General features: G+C 43.0%; 1 protein-coding gene across 1 annotated transcript in view; it reads right to left on the reverse strand.

The window, feature by feature from the left end:
- Nucleotides 1-10,419, reverse strand: part of OTOGL (otogelin like) — a 153,383-nt gene extending 142,964 nt beyond the window's left edge. The window contains exons 1-4 of the mRNA XM_075003706.1: nucleotides 10,341-10,419; nucleotides 4,209-4,307; nucleotides 2,961-3,115; nucleotides 623-744 (exon numbers count right to left, since the gene is read on the reverse strand). Coding sequence (XP_074859807.1) covers nucleotides 623-744; nucleotides 2,961-3,115; nucleotides 4,209-4,307; nucleotides 10,341-10,419 — 455 coding nt within the window. The remainder of the gene's footprint in view (nucleotides 1-622; nucleotides 745-2,960; nucleotides 3,116-4,208; nucleotides 4,308-10,340) is intronic.
- Nucleotides 10,420-21,171: the final 10,752 nt, after the last annotated feature.

Below are 21,171 nucleotides of genomic sequence, written 5' to 3' on the forward strand. Positions count from 1 at the left end.
CAGGATTTGACTACATAATTATAACCTCTGTGACTTACCAAATGACCTCTGAGGGTATGTCTTCACTACAGAGTTATGATAAATTCTTACCTGGTATTGTCCCTAATCTCTAACCCATCCACACAAAAACCCTCCCCTGACTTTAGTGGTGCTTTCAACCCAGGATAGCTGACATGGCTGTGAATGTGGATTAAACCATAGGCTCCACTTTCACTTGGGCTGGAAACCCTGCCCCTTTGCAGTGAGGGCACAAATTAAACCACTAGAATGCCTTCCCACAGTTCCTCTCTCTGCACTCAAAAGGCAGAAAGTTCTCCCACAGTTCATGAGGGAAAAATTCAGAGTGTGGTGGCAGCACAGAGAACAACAGGATATGTAGTGACACACAAAGTGAGCGTAGCACCAATGAGGACTCAATATCTCAAGGAAAGCCTTTGCAGTGTGGCTGCTCATGTCTCCGCTATGCTGACCTGGGCACTCAGAAGCAGTGGCAGATTACTTTGGCTAACTATGCAGCAAAGGTGTACTCCAGGGCAACTGCAAGATTTGGTGGAAACATCATCACTTCCAAATCCCGATACTTCATTTCTGTGGTAACATAGTCCCAAACCAGCCAATTTACCTGATTCCTTCCTTTCTCACTTCATGTCCCACAATAACTATTTCTTCCTGGTTTGAAAAAAATAAGCTTATTGATCGCAGACAAGAGTACACCAAACCATCACACTGGGGGCTGTTATGTACCTGGAGGGGAGAAAAATAAATGTAAGCACTAACAACAAATGGGGTTTCTGCTCAAGATTTACACACAACTCTTAATAAATGTACACGTAATCTTTTACATTGCTACACACCTCTAACAGAAGGATCCCAAAGAACTTTAGAAATAAATATTTAAATAATACAAGGGACCGCTAATACAGTGATAAATACAGAGAAAAAAACTTTGCCCTACACTGCTATAAAATGCAGTAACCGTTTAACTGCACCCAGCATCACTGCACAGCAGTTTAGGACAGAAAAAGAACTGGAATATTTATCCAATTGAAACTGGAGGCAGAATTTAGTTCAGTCAAACTATAATTACCTACATATGGGTTAGTTAATGACACAGAAGGGAATACCCTATATCTTATGAAAAGTATAAGTGGGCTTTTACTGCCCAAAGGTGCATGTTCTCTGAAATATGGGCTACCAGCAACACAGTAGTTCCAGCACCATATGGACACTCTTATCCTGGTTTGCCCCAGGTAGTAGCTGCTGGCTGGCTGCTGGCTGGCCAGAATTGCCCCGCCACCCTGGCCACCCCCAGGAAGCAGCGACTGGCAGGCCCTCAGTCTGGTGCTATCATTACACACTTAGCAGCTGACCTCCCAATGATCTGCCACACATCATCTTTCTCCTTCCTATTCATCCCTTCCTACAAAGAACGACCACCACTCCATCCATGGAAATAACCTGGAGAAAGTTATGATCAAAGCACATAAGTTGCACCTGTTGATTTCCAGCAGTGAATTGCTCTGGAAATATTCATACACTTACAGTCTAGCATGAGTTTAACTGCCTTGCTACACTGGCACCAAATATTCAGGGGAGATTTCAGATATTATCTTAAATCAGGGTGGTCAACATGCAGCCAATGGACCAGAGTCTGACCTGTGAAACCTTTTTATCTGGCCACAAATCCTTTTCCCGCATCAGCAGCACTGTTTTACCCAAGCTGGCCAAACTGGGCGTTGGGCATGGGTGTAGTCAGGCTGTGGCAGGGGTCAGCAACCTGCAGCTCTGGAGCCACATGCAGCTCTTCAAGGAGCCATTTGCGGCTCTCTGCCCTGCCACAGCTGAAATAAAGGAACTAAATTTAATTGGTTTCACATCCAGCAGGGCAACAGAAGGGATCCACCTGTTAAACCAATTACATTTAGTTCCATTATTTCAGCACAGCAGGTCAGGGAGCCCCCTGCACTGCATGTGGGGGAAGTGAGCAGGAGAGCTGGGAGAAGGGGAGGTCAAGTCTGCCCCTGCTGGAGCTGCGCAGCCTCACTGAAATATGAGGGGGAAGGTGGCCACCACAGAGGAGCAGGGACAGCACACGAAGCTCATTGTCTGAGGCAGGTTAATGCAGGAGAGGCAAGTTTGGGGCTGAGAAGGGTTAAGCCTGGGGGTGGGGGTTGGGGCAATTTTGTGTTTGCTTCCCGGCATATGTAAAAAATTTCCATGTGGCCGCTGATGCAAAAGGGTTGGCCACCCCTGTCGTAAGGACTCAAAGGCTCTGTAAACTTCTTTGCTACTCCTTTTTGTCACCCAGTCCCCTATTCCACAGGTTAAACAAACAGTCAACAAAGTAACAAAAAAATTTAAAGGGGCCAACCAGTCACACCGATCTCTAAATTTATGTTCTTTCACAATAGTGTAGATCAACTATAGGTCTTAAGATAACAACCTCCCGATTTAAATGGAAATTGCTGGTAAGGGCTGTTTTCACTGTAATTAGGAATTCATTTATTTCTACATTCTGACAGCTCAAATTATTTAAAAACAAAAGGTAGGTGAAGTAATAACTTTTGCTGGACCAGCAGCTTGTGAGAGACCCAAACTTTTGAGCTTACACAGAGCTTCTCAAGTCAAGTTTGCTAAATAGCTCCAAAGCTTCAAGGCCAATTTTTTACTACACAGAATTTGCCTGAAGCAGGAGGTAAGAGTCTTTTTGGTATGGAGGGGGGGAAGAAATCTGTATGATGTACTGAATCTGTTGATTAATTATTTTACTAATGTGTTCAGTTATTGCTAGTATATTTTCAGAGTTTTTGCTCAGCACATTCTATGGATCTAAAAAGGAAGTAAGCCACCTTTTCAGCCAGTTACAGTCTCTGATGATTTATTTTTATCATACTATAACACAAGTTCTGTATTATACCAATATTTCACAATTCTTTTCAAACCTATGTTCACACACTTACCCAGACAGTGTACTGAGGTTCTGGAGCACCACAGTCTTTTGCAAAAATATAGGAACAATTTCCGGGGAAATAATAATAAATGCCATCAAATGTTTCAAAGTGATACTGCCCCCAGGATTTGCAAATTCCATCTCGATCCTTACCATTGTTAGGCACTGGGGAGAATAAATAAGACAAACATGTAAAATGCAAAATAACAAAAAAATTACGCAAGTATTACAAACGTACAAAAGTGAGATTATTACATGCATAGTAGACAAGCATATATCATCACAGAAGAAAGTATTACTTATCATTCAAGAAATTAGATTAAGACAAGTCTTAAAAAATTTAAAGGGAACTATGGACCAGTAAAGGCAATGGAAGTTTTGCTATTGATATCATTGGAGCCTCTACGTCACCTTTAATTATAACTAGCAATAGAACAATAAGTATAGTTCAGCACCAAACAAAAAAAAATGGATCCTAACTTTTTTTAGTGAAAAAGGCAGATTCGGTGACAATGAAGCATTTCATTAATTCATGTTGATGTCACCAAATTGTTTCAGTGATAAAATACTAAAATTGTCAGGTGGGGAATTACAACCTTTTATTTTGACTATTTTGCACATAAGCATTTTGAAATGCCCTTTAATTCCAGCTTTAACAAAATTAAATATATCTGAAAATGGTTGAAATTGAGATGCTTTTTGTTCATTTTCAACAGACGCACTGCCCTATAATCTCAGCTGAAGTAAATCAGTGCATTCCCATTGAAGTCAATGGAGCTACATTTGATTGACACCAGCTGACATTCTAGGTCTGACCTTACAAAGGCTGTTATTGTGGATATTTTACGGAGCCAGAGTAGCCTGAGGAATCAAAAAGGGACAAACAACATTCTACCCCAACTCTACTGCTGGTGGATTGCACCTGACAAAATTTGTCCCATTAAAATATACCAACATCTTGTCTTCAGCATATGTATTTGGTGAAGTGGTTAAAGAAATAAAAGCCAGTATGGTATGTCATGATGCACTGGGATACTTTTACAAGGATTAATAAAACTGAGGAATGTCTGATGTCCTTTGTAGTCCCATATCTCACTTTGAAATGCATCCTTTGAGACACCCAGCCTCCCACTTAGAATTACAGCTTGATTATAAAGCAATTGCAAAAGTGCTGTGAGCAGGTATTATTTCAACAAACTAGCTCTTAAATCTCACCCTAATCTGAAACTCAATTCCATTGTCGATTACTGAAACTTACCAATTTGGCATCTTTCACCATGAGCCTGAATCATCTGACAGTCACATACCCCCTCCTCTGTACAAACTGCTCCATTAAGGCATTCTTGAGGACAAGACCCTGAAGGAAAATATAGCTGCCTTCTAATATGCACTGAAATTTATCAAGATGCCAAACAATGTGGAAGAAACCTTTCTAATAACTAAAATAGAATCAGAGTTATAGCTAAAAAATTAACCAACAGCACTCTCAGTTTTCAATGTTTATTTCATTTCATATTTTTGTTGTTTGGTAAAAACATAGTTTAAAGTTAAAGCTGTTTAAAGTAATCAAACAAAAGGGCAAAGGTCAACCTCCTTGTAGTTAACTAAAATGTCAAGTTCCCACGTAAAGAAACAGAATCCCCATCATCTTGCAACAGAACTATACAAGGTGCATATTGTACTCCTTGACTGAGTTCAGCACAAACTGCATGTAGGTTCAGCTTGTTATTAATAAAGATTAGAGGAAAATGTACATTCAGGCTATAAAATTCCTATGAATATAAAGTTTTATGTAGCCAAAAACAACAAACCATCATCTACTCATGCTAAAAACATCAGTTAAATTATTATTTGTTTGAACAGTTGAAATTTTTCATGAATTTAAAATTTTGTTAGAATTGGTTGTTTTATGCTGTGGTTAATTTAACAATTTTCTAAAATTATATACAAGTACTTTCATTAAAGAGTTGTATGCTACTGTTCCAAAATCCAAGATTTTCCCCACTGGCCTTATTAAGAGAGAGGGCTCTAAAACAAAACACCACATCTGAATGTCCAAAACTTGGAAGAAGGCAGATAAGTGTGTGGTAGGAGAGCAGGAAGAATCGGAATTTTGCTGGTAGTTGTACAATGAGGGAAACTAAGACCCTGGATCCAAATATCGCTGAGGCCAGTGGGGTTTAAAATCTTCCTCTGAATTTTGCAGCTGGGGAACATCTTTAGTTACATATGTTCTGTTGCAAAAAGCAACACAAACAAGTTAAAAATGTTCTAATACCCAGGCTCAGTGAGTCCATGATAAAGCCCACAATAACCAAAATAGGAGCTGAATTGGACCTTGAAGTTTAATCATATAAAGTAGTCAGACTTGTTCCATAATATTAACTTTAATTGTAAAATATTCTTTTTAAGGCAGCACATAAACTTTAGCTTTTTATTCTTGCCACTTTAAAGTTAATTTTCAAATACATATAAAGACATTTAAAAATATAGAGAATACTGTCTAGCTTCCCCTTTTCACTTACAAGGAAATGCTTTTAAAACAACAACACTAAGAACAACACCATGATTTGTATTCACTTATATGAAAGACACCAAAAATTCTATTTGAGTGGACCTATTGTGTCTTAAAGCATCCATGTTCAGCCCATTTAATCATTTTTGCATGGTGGATGCTAGGTAACACCAACAGCAATGGATCTTCTGTGTAACATATATGGAATCCCTCAATTCACTCTGAACAAACTGAAGAGTTTGACTGAAGCCTAGAATTTTCTAGAAGAGGATTTAGGCTTATCTTCCACTACGGACAGCTGCTATTATCAATGCCAGTCAGCATACATACTCAATCTGATGAGGCCAAAAGTAGCATGCAAGAAAACTGGGAGTGGAAATAACTGTAAAGCAATACAGATGCTTCTGACAAAGTGGGTCTTTGCCCACGAAAGCTTATGCTCCAAAAAATCTGTTAGTCTATAAGGTGCAATAGGACTTCTTGTTGTTTTTTGTAAAGCAATAAAGGAATTGTTTCTTTAGGTGCTTGGGTGTCACACTAATGCTTCCATAAAAAACTGGATTTTTTTAATAACCATTTTCTGTGACTTAGAAAGTCAGAAGTACAAGTTACCAAAATGAAACAGCACTGAGTTTTGCATGGAAAAAAATACTATATAGAGCTACACAATCCCTGGAAGCAAGGGGCAGTTTATGGGTAGATGGCACTTTCCTGAAATCATATCTAACAGGTAGTGGATTAGTAACATATCACTGACCTCCTGATGGTCTTTGACTCTGAGTAAGGTCCCCATGAAGGTGAGATCCAGCAGAATCTACACCAGTCTATCCAAGACACAAACAAGCAAAACCAGAGTGTTAGTACATCAAAAATGTCTCACACAATTCCAGGTCTCTTACAGCAATTTTAGGACAGGAATTTGACAGTTACTTTAACATAAAATGATCTCGCATGTATAGAGAGCTTTTAATCCAAGCAACTCACAAAGCACTTTTTAAACACTAGATAAAATTGAAAACCGCATGTACGGAATTATTTTTTCCATCACCAAAATGCAGGCATTCTTGGAGTAGAACATGGGTTTCCAGGCATCTCATATGTTAATCACCACCACACTTCTGCATCTTGAACAAAGTGCTTCCTCCAGAATGGGCAAATGGTGCTAATTTCCAGGGTTTTGTGTATCTCACTGACATATAACAAAATCCTAGCGCCCAGTAGTGTGGAAGACTTTAAAACTACCCTTAGACTCATCCCAGATGAAATAGCTGTCAGGCCTGTTTCATGACCTCCTAACTTCCTGAGTTATCTCACCAGCAATGTGGCAATGGGACTGGGGAACAGCTTCCAGAGCACAGCCTCAGCCTGAGAACTGCCGAGCAGCCCAGGAGCCAGGTCACAACATCGCCACTATTTGCAAAACTGTTCAGTATGGTTGCATTGTTGTGCTTCTCACCACAGAGTCATGTTTCTGTTGGGACTCACAGAAGATTTAACAGTCAAAGGCTCATCCCCCGCCCCCCCCCCCCCCCCCGCCCCAACTGCCCCACAGTGTTTGTTAGGGTGGATAGTTCATGAAGCATGTTGCTAAGAATAAATGAAGCTGTGGATTTAAGTTTGAGAAAAGCGGATATGGAAAAATCTCTCCTCCTCACCCCAGTCTTACTATTACCATCTCCATTCTCCTTGACAAAGATCTCATTGTGACAACAGCAAAGCCCCATTGCAAAAAGGAGGGGGATTCTTGCCCCTATCTCTTTCTGTGGCATAACCTACCTCAGCTGCTAAGAGATCTCTTTTCTGTCGAGTTGCATTAAACTGGTTTCTGGAAGAAAACAAAAAAGGATCTTGTATAATCAAAGGTCCCTGAGCAACCTGAATAAGTGGTTCCCTTGGGAGAAGTGTTTCTCTCTGATTTCCAGCACAGTTATCAAAGAGGTCTTTCTTGGGTTAACATTTAAAAAGGTGACTTTTTTCTTTTCATAGTCTCATTTTACAAAATCCAAGAGTGCTCCGATATCTGCTTTTGAACACAGACTACTTGTTCAAAGAGGTACCTGGCATTTGTGGGGGAGGGGAGATAAGCAAATTGGGCTTATAATATGGGACACAAAATAGCAAATCTCTTTCATTAGATGCCTGAATGGTACATGTGTTGTTGAGATGCATCAGTGCTATTTGCATGTGCAGTGTTTGTAGTGTTAAAAGTGTAAGCTTACTTTCCAGCAATAAATAAATTACAATATGTAATAATTAGATTAATTTTGGAAACAATGGCCTCAGTCTACAAAATACACTGTGTTTTATTTAACTGGCCAGATTTTGTACAATATAGGCTACATCTACACATGAAACCTACATCGAAGTAGCCTATTTCGATGTGGCGACATCGAAATAGGCTATTTCGATGAATAACGTCTACACGTCCTCCAGGGCTGGCAACGTCGATGTTGAACATCGACGTTGCGCAGCACCACATCGAAATAGGCGCTGCGAGGGAACGTCTACACGCCACAGTAGCACACATCGAAATAAGGGTGCCAGGCACAGCTGCAGACAGGGTCACAGGGCGGACTCAACAGCAAGCCGCTCCCTTAAAGGGCCCCTCCCAGACACACTTGCACTAAACAGCACAAGATCCACAGAGCCGACAATGAGTTGCAGACCCTGTGCCTGCAGCATGAATCCCCCGCTGCAGCAGCAGCAGCCAGAAGCCCTGGGCTAAAGGCTGCTGCACACGGTGACCATAGAGCCCCGCACGGGCTGGAGAGACAGCGTCTCTCAACCCCCCAGCTGATGGCCGCCATGGAGGACCTGGCAATTTCGACATTGCGGGACGCGGATTGTCTACACGGTCCCTACTTCGACGTTGAACGTCGAAGTAGGGCGCTATTCCTATCTCCTCATGAGGTTAGCGATTTCGACGTCTCGCCGCCTAACGTCGAAGTTAACTTCGAAATAGCGCCCGACGCGTGTAGACGTGACGGGCGCTATTTCGAAGTTGGTGCTGCTACTTCGAAGTAGCGTGCACGTGTAGACACAGCCATAGTGTGTGATCTCATGTGACTGTTCTCACAGCTGATAAAAATGTGTCTTATTTAAACACCAGTAGACCATAGAAGTCATTAGATGTACAGAGCTGAGCTCTAAGCTTGCTTCTTTTGAATGGCAGAGATGCCATTGGTATCAGTGGGAGCTGAAAGACACCCTCCTTTGGATTTGGTTTTAACTGTTGCTTATTGCTTATTGCTTTAACTAACACTTATTGCTTAACGGGAAAATACTTTTTTTCAGACTGTGAAATGAATGATCATCATTGAGACTGTATTTATTGTATGGCATGGTTTAATTGTGGGCACTTCCTTTCTGTGTGTCACTATAATGTTGTTATTTTTATCCTGCAACTAAAATGATCTACTGGTGTTTAAATAAGACACGTTTTTATCAGCTGTGAGAACAGTCACATAAGATACTCATCCTCTGAACTTAGCTGAGGAACACAGTCTTTTGTGATTACTAAAGAGATGCACTTGTTTTTCAAACACTTGTTTACATGTTTAATCACCAGTTCTTTTGGAAGAGTTATTAAACTGAAGGAATACTTTATGTCTAAGTCACTAAAAATTAGAGCTGTTTTCTACACCAGGCCATGTTGCACTTCCTATACAGGTACTTCCATCATATTGAACAAGTCTTACTGATTTCACATATATTTGCTTTTAAAACTCTTCAAATGAGAAAAGCATACTCACCGGGGTGCTCTTCTTAAAAGAGAAAACTCACAATAGCATCCTGTTGGGTTAAAAGTGACGGAAAAGTGACAAATCTGTATCCAACTTTGGTTTAATAAACAAAACTGTAATAAACAAGAGTTTTGTTCCTTAGAAGAGGACTAATGACAATAAGTTTTTCAGAAAGCATTTATACATACATATATACCCCCCTATCTTCCAGAGGGGGTTGGGACTGAGTTACTCCCTGCCAGCAAAGATAGAAACACTTTTCTGCTGTGTGATTGATGTTTTTCTTCTGTAGAGCCCAACCCTAAGAAGTTCTAAGAACCTGCAATTCCCAAAAGGCCCTATCTCCACAGTGCTACGCACCCTTGACTCCCACCCCTGGAAGTGGTGAATGCTTACTACCTAACGGATCAAACTAAAGTTCACTACCTACGGAAGGTGCTCCATACTGCTCAGGATTAGGCTGCAATGTAGCAGTAATGTTTTTCTGAACATTGTAATTACAAACCTTTAGTCTGTTACATTTAAGTTTCTCTCTAGATTTCATGCAGATCTACTTTTAAGAATATTTTTTTACTTTCAAGCTATATAAAAGGCACAATGCTTGAAAAACTTGTTACCCTAAGGAATCATTTTCCTCAGCTGCTTATGGTATCTATTCCTAGCCTGTGTGATGACAACAGCTGGGAGAGGTTCTATACTCAGTATGCCAAATATTTATTCTAGTTATAAAAAATGTTCAAACACACTGCAGGTGCTTTCCAATTTTTGAGCAAACTCATATCCTATTCATAACAACCAAGCCTACATTGATCTGATAACGCATTTGACAATAATGAGAAGCCAGAAAGCCAAGAAAAATAATTTTGTTCTTTACCAATCATTTTGTAATAAAATTCAAGCATTAAGGTCTGAAGTTAAAAAAAATCAAAGCCATTTTTAGTTTCAAAAGCAGTCACAGAGTGTGACACAAAGATATTAAGTTTGCATTACTGGTTTGTTTATTTAATCGGGCCATGCACTGTAAGAAATATTTGCTTTATAGTGAAAGAAAAATAAGAAACTGCATTACTAAATTTTTAAGAGAAGTCTTTCTAAAAAGCTTTTATTGTGAAAGCTGAGCATAAGTTCTTACCTTGCAAAGAGAACAGCAGAGAATGAACCAAAAATACACTCCAAGGTATCATTAAATTGAGTTTTCCCACAATGTTCATTTCAGTATAGCTTCTTAGTATGAAAGGTATCCAAATTGGTGGCCTTGACTATGATGATGGCATCTTAGGTGTGTCTCTAGAATGTTTAAATATTTTATAAATTTAGATATCAGAGTACTTTAAATAATGCAAAGTAAAAAAAAAAAATAGGGGTGACAAGAAAAAAGAAATATCCAGCTTCCTAGCCACATCTAGCTTCTGGAGCTCAGTTAAATGTTGCATACAACTTTTTGGCTATGCTTCTCTCATTAGTAATGCATGGTAACTCCTTACCAGAGTCTGTATTAGTTACACCTACACTAGACCTGCAAGGCTTATTCGTCTTCTGGACTGAATCAACCCTTTATAATATTCACGCATAATGACATGGAGAGAAATTTTGCCATGTCATGTTGCTCTGAATGATTTTTCAAACAGTCGTTTCATATTTGTGGATTTTTTAACTTGTGCCAATTAAAATTGCTGCCCTTTCTACCTTTTATTTATTAAAATGAAAACTTACAGCAATGTTCTTTCGGAACATTTAACTAAATTGTTTTATTGACTAACGTACTGAAGTATTCAAAATAAATAAGAGACATTGGTGAAATTAGCTGGCTTTTAAATACCTAAAGGAAGCAAATAAGGTATTATTTTCTTGTAAAATTCTGATGACATCACAAAAATGTCCAGAAACTTTGTTAATTTTGTAATAAAATGTGTTTTAAAATTTCATATATGACAGAAAAGGAAAAATATTAGGGCTGTAAATTTTTTGGATTTTTTTTCCATCCTCTTAACTATACTCATCAAAACCTAGCCTATGTCTAAATTGAAGAGCTCTGTCGGCAAAAGACATGCAAATTGCACAACACGTTTGCTTATATTCTGCTGACAGCTCTGTTGGGAGAGGCTTTCCTGACATTTGGCCTGTCCTCACAGGACCAAATGTCAGGAAAGCCCTCCTGTGCTGAGACATCCCTTCTTCCTTGTGGAATGGGGATGACCAGAGTTGGCAGAAGGCTCCAGGAGTGGTAGACTTCTGTTAGGTGACCTCTGGACTCCCGACAGGTGCCTGCAATTTAGACGTAGCCCTTATGTCAAGAAAGGAAAGACGCTACTAATTTAAACTAACACTACAACTACCCTAGTAATTTTACCTTCAAATTAATTGCTTTTAAAGCGGGTGGGGGTACCTTTCTGGCCCAATTAATAGGAGTTTTTTCATTAACTTCAGTGGGACAGGGATTTCACCAATTACCTTTTATTTTTATGTAAAGCATCTTATGTGTATGTAGTAAAGAATGCTGATTATTTCTGTAGATATATGATATGATGTAGGTATGAAAATATGATGCTGAGAAATTGTTTTCAAAGAATACTTGCAGGGATCACTGTTTGGGGGGCTTGTTTTTGCTTGTTTGTTTACTGATAACAGGCGACACCCAAGATTGTTGTAACTGAATAGCATATATTGTACAATTATAGTGCATGTAAGTAAACCATTAGAGATTAGAGAAACTTTTTTGAATTACTTTGTGCTTTTGACAGTACCATAATTAGCCTGTTTCTCCTTATCCTGGCTCTTTCACACAGGACAGATTTAGAAAGGGGGACAGAAAGAAAATGCTACAGTAAAATCTTAAGAATTGGCACTTGGATCCCAGACAGGTGTACAACTCAAAATGACTTTTAACCCATTGTTTACACATGAAGTAGGGTGGGCCCTTTGCATCTTTATATGTTTAGGAGATAAACCCAACTTCCTCCAAAGAGAAAAAGAGGACACCCCTGAGAGGGAGCATACTGCATCAGTATCTATTGTCTCATGTGGTGTTATCTGTTATAGTCTCTATAGTACATTAATACAATGTGAATCGATAGATTTTGATACAGATAAGACTCCGTCTTAGCGGTGTCCTCTTTGTCATATGATAACCTTAGAATAACCAGATTACTATCCCAACCAGAGCTGTACTGATAATGAGCCACCAATGCAATCCCCATGGCATGCCCTACTCCCCAAAACCAACAACATGTAGCATATCTCTAATCAAAGGCTGGAAAGTAACAGAGAGGGAGTCTTGTTAGTCTGTATCTTAACAAACCAAAACAGCAGCCAGGCAGCACTTTAAAGACTAACAAAATAATGTATTAGGTGGTGCTGGGAGACTATTTTAAACCTAAGTGAATTCAGAAGTTGAGGGACTTGCATGGAAGATGCCCCCACCAGCAGTTCCCTTTCCTTTATCCCTCCAGGTGAGTGCCTTCATGGACTAAAAGTCAGGCAAACAGGAGTGGAGAGAGATGCAGTATTTCAAAAAGGCAGGCCCCAAGCTGCTTAAAACTTTATAGTTCAAATGCAACTGAACTCCACACAGAAACAACCAAGAAGCCATGGCAGGAACTGGAGCTACAAAGCTATATCGCTGGACAGGCTACCACAGTTTACACCTGCTTCTCTTTTCATGTTGAATTAAACTGTAGCCCCAGATAGAGTACAGTAAACTCTTTCATATCCGGCAGCCTCGGGACCGGGAGGTTGGTGGGTATTCAAATATCCTGGGCAATAGAGAGGTATACCTAGCAATGCATAACAGTAAAGTAAAACAAGATTAGATACTAAGGAAAAAAAATTGTAGGCGCAGTATGTAGTATTATACACTGTAAACGTATACTGTATTTGCTGTATTTATTTGTATTTACTTTCACCATACCGTACTTATGGAAAAGGTAACTAATATTTACTTATGGCTAAAATTCCAGTTATTTGAGAGTTTGGGTAACAGAATGCCAGATATGAAAGAGTTTACTGTACCTTGCAGCCATCTAATCTTTATAGCTGACTCTTAGCAATTAATATAATTTTTGAATAACAAATTCTTTGATGTATTCCTCCACATTTTGGTGTTTTATAAATAGTAAGAAAATCATTTTAAATGTTCTGCTTATCTGTCCACCTTGTGTCCCTGTTATTGCATTTACATCTCATCTTCTAGAGCAGGGGTGAGTAAAGGGAGGGGCAGGCCCCAAGTTTGTAAGTGGGGAGCTGCACAATTGGCTGCTGGGTCTCAGATTCATCCATCTCATTACAAATGTTGAAGTATGTTACTGTTTTTGTGTCTGTGTATTCAAATTTATATACCGATTCATAAAATTTTTACATTCTACATCTTACAGCGACAATTTTTTTTTCATATGAACATAGCCAAAATTTATGTCTGTTGGGATCACATTACATGGATTGAGGGGGCCCTGCCAGTTACAGGGACAAAAAGGTATAAAGTTTGCTCACCCCTGTTCTAGGGGAATCAACTGAAGTGCAAGACCTGCTTCCCTACAACCCTTCCCACCTCCTACCTGCCCCACACTTCCAAATGAAGACCTTGCCTTGGTGTTCCTGACTCTGCTGGCAAGAACTGCATGGGAAATTTTCCTGGGCCCATCAGTGGTATATTTTGATTGACCAAAGGGGTAATTTTTGTGCCATCTACACTCCAGCATTCACCTGGAAAAAAGATCCTGTAGGAGTAAGAAAGTTGTTATCCATGTCTTTGCACCTCTGGTCACTGCCAGGAAAGGAAGCCACTTATGAAGGGACTTCTGCCTACGAAGAGCTGGACCGTACAAAATACTTTGTTAGGTTTGATCCTAAACAGACACTATTTAGTCAGCCACTTGGCAATTATTCTATGTGTAGGTGAGAAGAAGGATTTGGTGCATATCAGTAAGTTCATGATCTGGTAATTTTACAGAATCTTCAGAGAAGTATTGGTGAGAGATGAAATTCTTATGAATACAAAGCTCCTCAAATGAAACATACCACTGTGTGTTATAAAACAGAGCTACTTGCAAGTATGAAATTTGAGGAGGTGGTCACGTACTCGTCTTTCACTCTTCTTCCTCTCTTTACTTGCATATCTATTCTCTTCCTCTCACATCACTGTTCCTATGCTGGCAATTCCTTTTCACCTTGACTTCAGTGCTAGCCATTTTGGGATTGATTTTCTTTCATCATTCCTCATCTCTTCCACAGCCTGGTTCTCAGGGATTCTTATAATCTGTGCACTCTTACCCAAGGATTATTTTTTCATCCCTACAACCATGAAAATATGGGGAGACTTCTCCACTTTGAAGCTGTTATTTACCTGAATTTTAAAATTCTCATCTGGAAAAAGAACAGGGCCTAGACACAACTTCCTTGTGTGTTGCATACACACCAGTAACTCTATCCTGAAAGTATCATGGAATGTCAACCAGCACATGCAGGTGAGAGCTTCAAAACACAGACACAACCACATCATATAGCAGTATAGCAATAATCCTCCTCTCTATGGCTGCATCCAACACTAGCAAGTTCTTTGGGAAAATCCAGCCTTTTTTCAAAAGACCACATGGAGCATCTAAACACAAAATGTGCTCTTTTGATCTGAAATTGAAAGAACACGATTCTTCTTCCGGAAGCCCTTTTCCTCTCCCAGATCAGGAATAGCACTCCGTTTGAAAACTTCTTTTGAAAAAAAACGTGTAGATGCTCCTCAGGCCCTTCTTTCAAAAGAGCAGTCTTCATGGCACCAGATTTTTCGATCCTTAATTCGTTCTTTTGAAAGAGTGGGTGTGGACGCTCTCTATCAAAAGAGCGGATCAATTTTTCTACCCTAATTTTTGTGAGTGGACACATCTTTCGAAAGATGTTTTTTCAGAAGATCACTTCCAGAAAAACATCTTTCGAAGGACCGCTGTAGTGTAGACACGGCCTATGAGTCTAATACAACTGCATCTGTAAAACTGCGTTCATGTCTGGTGACTGTATTACCAGAGACATAGACTTTTGGCAAAACAAAGAGCAACAAAAGTCATAGGAACCTGGAACAGAGGTTCTCAAACCCAAGGCCTCCAATTTTGACTTTTTTGGGTTTTTTTGCAAATCCCCAAGCCATCCTTCCCCCCAGATCAGCCCACACCTACCTCCAAAACCACACCCCTTCCCACCACCTCCCCTAAGCACACCCCACCCCCTTCCTCCAAGGGCCTCCTGCATACTGGGAGACAGTAATTCCCTAGCATGCACAAGTTTCGCTCTCCCCACATGGTTGAAACCAGTGGCACACAGAAGTTTTCATGGCGTAGACCAGTTTGTAAGTCCCAGCATCAGGTGGACCAACTAGGCAAGAGCCAGGTTTCCACAGCAGCTTCCAGTCCCCTGTTCTGCCTCCCAGGCTTACTTCTCCTGCAGTTCATGAGGCCCTGGGATTGGGTGTGGCCAAGCTGAACCAGGACTTCTCCAATTTCTAGTTCATCCTCATTCATGGTGGGGGACTACCTTCTGGTCTTATGTGACTTGTTGCTGGTAAGGCCTAGTTGAGGAGGACCACACTGTGGCAGTGAGTTGGTAAAGCAGTCCCCATGCCAGCTCAACTTCCTCTTGGGAGTAGGAAAACACTTTTCATCGGTCACTCCTCTACTGAAGGTAAGCAGCAGGACAGAATGAATAAATATTTAAAACAGAGGTCTCGTGACTGCATCCTATTTCCACCTTGCTTTTACACGCTTAGCTCACACCAGTGCACTTGTAGCATTTTGGAAAACAAAACTAAATTCCCTCAAGTGGTTAACCATTCGATAATCACTGAATAAACATGAACTCTCTTGCATCTAGTAGCTCCCAGTACACATCAAGTAATGTTTACATTTTACATTGTGTTGACAAAATCAGTTTGATGTGACATCAGTGCAGCAATTAACAGATTTTCATGAGATCAACATCCACTTTAGAAAGCACTTTGATTCATTTTTGTTATGGTTAAGGGCTTCTCAGTTTAAAGAAATGACCTGGAGGCAGTATGTTCTGCACCGCCATATAATATATCCAGATTTCATTTCCACATCTCAGCCTTTAAAAAAAAAACAAAAAAAAAAAAAAAACTTAAGCCTAGAAACATGGTGCCAGAGATTTTATGGCCCAGGAACTATAATAGCTCATCATTCATCAACAACCCCCTCAGAAGATACCTGGATGAGCTCCAGTGTTCTAACTTACCAATCCTGTATCCCTACATGGGGTGATGAGAAGTTTCACAGGTCAAAGGATACACAGAAAAAGAAACCAGAGAACATCTCACAAAAGAGATCAGTCAGAACACAAATAATGCAGAATAAAAACTTCTAAAGGAAAATTAGGTATATTGTTCATTTGATTTGTGACAAAAAACAAAAGAAAAATAAAAGGCAAGTCTGACAGACAAGTTGCCAGGAGCTCACAGTAGACATGCAAAAAGGAAACAAAAATGGGCTTTTTGCTTGCCTGCATTCCTCCTTCATCTCTGAAGCATGAGGGAAAAAAATGAATTTTCATATTCTAATTGTATTTAAAATTCAGGTCTTATCCACTCTGGAACACATAACTTTGACTGGAAAATTATTCAGATCATCAGAGACCGAGTACCTATCAAATCAGACCAGGATCTAATTAGCATAGTTTTACTCCATTTGTGCTACCACTATTTAACATTGTTTATTTAAAAAAATAAATCTTAATTAACAATTTCACACCCTACCCCTTCCTCTAAAATGTTTTAGTTCATTCTCAGACATGCAAGAGCTCTTTCAGAAAATATTAAGACCAGACTGGTACATGTTTAAGGTTAAAAAAACAAAAAAATTCTGCAAATACAAGTGCATAAATCTAGTGTATTAAAAATCATTTGACAATAATGTACAACAACTCACTCAGCAAAGGCAGTGTATTTAGTAGCTGGTGGCCAGGAAACAGGGGCACAAAGTACGAAGATGGAAGGACGGGGATTTTTGTAGGATGTGTGTACCAAGAGGCCTCACTGTTGCCTGTTGGGGAATAAGAAAAAATTGTATTTTTCTAAAAGAATCTAGACTCTCTATTGCAGGGCATGCAAAATTTCATACGGGTAGTACAGCGTGATCAGGTGCGGAGTCTCTAGCTTATTAAAAATGTTGAAATATGTTACTGTTTTTATGTATGTGTATTCCCATTTACATGCCAATTAGCACCTTTACATTTTACATAGATTTTCTTTCACAGGCCGAAAAGTTGGCTGTTTTTTTCATATGACCATAACCAACATTTCCATCAGCTTGGCTCTGACAGTTAGGTGGACCCTACTGACTACAGGGACAAAGAGCGGGGCCCACCGAAGAAGTTTGCTTGCCCCTGCTCTACTGGTCAGCCTATATTCTTTTCCACCCATGGCTGAAATAACCCAGAGCTGTTCCCATGCATAGGAGCTCTACTACGTACTTAAGCTCCTGTTTGTCAAGCTTACATGATTGTTGCTAGACATATATGACTGATACCTCAGTTTCCCAAACTTTGGCATTGGAAAAGAGTTCCTCCTCAAGGGTTCCTCGTACCTTTCTTCAACTACTTAAACAGAAGCAACTTCTGTATTATCTCCAGGTTCCTCCTGTCAGGTAGTGTACACACCTCTACCATCTACATCAGTGGCACTCAAACTTTTCAGATTACTGTGGCCCTTTCCAGTGACTGATTTGTCTAATCCCAAATTTCACCTCATTCACAAGTTACATGCTTACAAAAATCAGGCAAAAATACCCAAATCACACAGGATTACTATATTGCAAAAAGAGGATACCTCTGAGAGGCAATATATCTGTATGCGTATTTACCAACTCATGGGCCGTGTCTACACATGGCACTTTTTTCCAGAAGATGATCCTCCAGATGTCTTCCAGAAGATCCTCTGCATCTACACAGCAAACAGGCCCCTGAAAGAACCACCTCTTCTTCCAGAAGAGCACATCTATATATGCACTGGCACTCATCTGGAAGAACAGGGCAGGAAACGACGTGGACAGGGTTGCACAGCCAGGCAGCCCTTCTGGGGCTGCCGGCCCCACAGCCCCTTAAAGGGCCCCACCCAAACAGCCCCTCCCTGCACATGCAGCTGAGGCCAGCCATATCTGTGCACAGCAAGCCAGACCCAGGTCCCTGTACAGTGCGAGCTGACCGGTAGGCATGGATCCCCCAGCCCCAGGCCAGCAGATGTGCCCTCACCCACAGGCTAGCCATCCTTCTGGCCGCCCTCCTCAGCATCCTGTGGAGACAGAGGTCCAGGCCCGTGGGTCCTGAACCCCCATCACCCCTGCCGGGCCCCCTCCAGCCGGTCCAGTGCGTCTGGACCCATGCCACCAGCACAGACTGGTGGGACAGGGTCGTCATGGGGGAGTGGGAAAACGACCACTGCCTGCAGAACCTGCGGATAAAGAAAGAAACCTTCCTGGAGATCTGCAGCTGGCTCGTCCCCATGCTACGACACCAGGATACCTGGATGAGGCTGGCCCTCTCCCTGGAGAAGCACATGGCCATCACCCTATAGAAACTGGCCACCCTGGACAGCTATAGATGCATTGGGCAGCAGTTCGGGGTGGGCACATCCACTGTCAGGGCCATCATCCTCCAGGTAAGCCCTGCCCCAGACCCTGCCCCACCAGAGGGAGGGAGAGGGCCAGTGGGCTTGGGGGACTCCAGGCACTAATTGGGAGGGAGCAGGGCCAGAAGGGCGGGCAGGCCTAGCCCAAAGGGGATACCACATGGCCACTGCCGGAGGGGTCCCCCAGCAGGCGGGGACTGGTAGGGAGGGAGGGGGTAGAAAGGAAACAGGGCAGGGACCCCTCTGTGTATGCCCATGAATGCACCCAGTCCCATTCCCCTGCAGGTCATGAGGGCCATCAACCATGTACTAGTGTGGTGGCTGGTGCGCATCGGGGACCTTGATGCAGTTGTTGAGGGCTTCACTGCGCTCAGGGCTCCCCCAGTGCTTCAGAGCGATTGATGGGATGCATATCCCCTCGGGGCCCTGGACCACAGTGGTGACCGATATGTCAACCGCAAGAGATACCACTCCATTGTGCTCCAGGAGGTAATAGACGCCCGTGGGAAGTACGTCGGCTGGCCGGGCAGGGCACATGATGCGCATATCCTACAGAATTCCACCCTGCTCCACAGGATGGAGGCTGGGACATTCATGCCCCAGCAGAAGCGCGCCGTTGGGGACGTTGTTATGCCTCTCTGCCTCATGGGTGACCCGGCCTACCCACTCAAGCCCTGGTGGATGCACCCATACACAGGCCACCTCACGCCATCCCAGAAGCTATTTAATGCCCAGCTCACATGGGCCCAGTATCCCGTCGAGTGCGCATTCGGCTGTCTGAAGGCAGAGTTCAGGTGTCTCCTCATGCGCCTTGATGTGGGGGTAGAGAATGTCCCGCAGGTCACGGCCACCTGCAGCACGCTCCACACCCTCATCAGGGCACATGAGGGGACCCGGCCCCAGGGCTGGATGGTGGAACTGGACCCCCTGCTACCAGCAGCCCACTGTGGCCCCCGACGGGCAGCTCGACCATGATGGGCTCCAGATCCAGGGGGTGTTTCATGAGGCATTCAGCCGAGGGTACTAACCCCCTCACCCCTCCCCACAGGCCTCCCTACACACACCCCCATGTGCACCCCCCACAACACCCCACCCTCCCCCACAGTACTAAGGGACACAGGGGGTGCAAAATGTAAACATATTTAATCCTCAACTTTTAACAACAGTGACCAATGTAAATAGTAAATAGGGAATAATAAAAATAACTAAAACCTCATACAGAGCAAACTATACACATGGGGGTAAGGGGACAGGGGCACTTGAACTTGGACAGGAACTGGAGCAGGAATGGTGTGGACCCTAATCAAGGAATGGGGTGGAAGGCTGCAAGCCCCGGCACCCACAGATGCCCCACCCACCCCAAATGCCTGGTCCCCTGTGCGGCACTGATGGGGCCGGAAGCACCAGCAGGTAGGGCGGGTCAGCACCTGGTCCAACCTCAGTGATGGGGCTGGAGGGTGGGTCATGGCTCAGGGGAGCTGCCACAGGGCCCACTGTGGCCACAAGCCATGCTGCGAGGGCCCTCAAAGCAGCATCGGGCAGGCTTGGGGGCAGTAGGGCAGCCAGGGCCTCAGGGTCATGGGCTGGGGGGATGAGAGCAGCCGAGGGGCCAGAAGGGGGGACTGCGGGGGGGGCAGCAGGGGGAGCCTGCAGGAGGAACAGCTGGGGGGGGCTGGATGCTGGCCCACTAGGGTCCCGCCCACAGTGCAGAGCATCCCCACCACATCCCCCCAGGTGTCCTGCCTCCATCAAAGCTTGGCCTCGTCAAGGGCCAGCCATCTTTCAGCGAGGGTGGCGAAGGACCGCGGTTTAGGCTGTGACCTCATCCTCACGGCAGTTGTGCCTGGTCTGGTGCACCCGTGGCTTCCGCACCGTGGGGGATGGTCTGGGCACAGCTGATGGGCTGCTGGGTCCTCCAGCCTGGACAGGGCTGGCAGGCTCCTCATCTGGCTGCCCCAGCCTTTGGATGGTGCCGCTGTTAAGAGAGGGTGGAGGTAGAGGGGGGAATCAATGCCACATCTGGGACCTGGGTGGCATGGCCCGTCTCCCCAGCTGGTTACCCCCTCCACAGACCCAGGGGACAGGCATGTGGCAAGGGAGACCGCCATGCAGGCCTGCATGCACTCGCCACGGTGGCCCCTGGGGCAAGGTGCCAGGGCCTGGGCACTGTCCATGACGGCCCACCCTTGCAACAGACTTGTAGGCTGGGGGGGCTTGGCCATGGGGGGGTTCTGGATGCAGCTATGCTGCCCGTGGGGGCCTCAGCAAGCTCAGGTGGCACTCCATGGGAAAGGGAGCTGGGCACTGCCCGCAGGCATGGGTGTGCCCTGGGCCCTGACCGGGGATG

Source organism: Carettochelys insculpta, chromosome 1 (assembly GCF_033958435.1).
Source record: "Carettochelys insculpta isolate YL-2023 chromosome 1, ASM3395843v1, whole genome shotgun sequence".
Taxonomy (NCBI): domain Eukaryota; kingdom Metazoa; phylum Chordata; order Testudines; family Carettochelyidae; genus Carettochelys; species Carettochelys insculpta.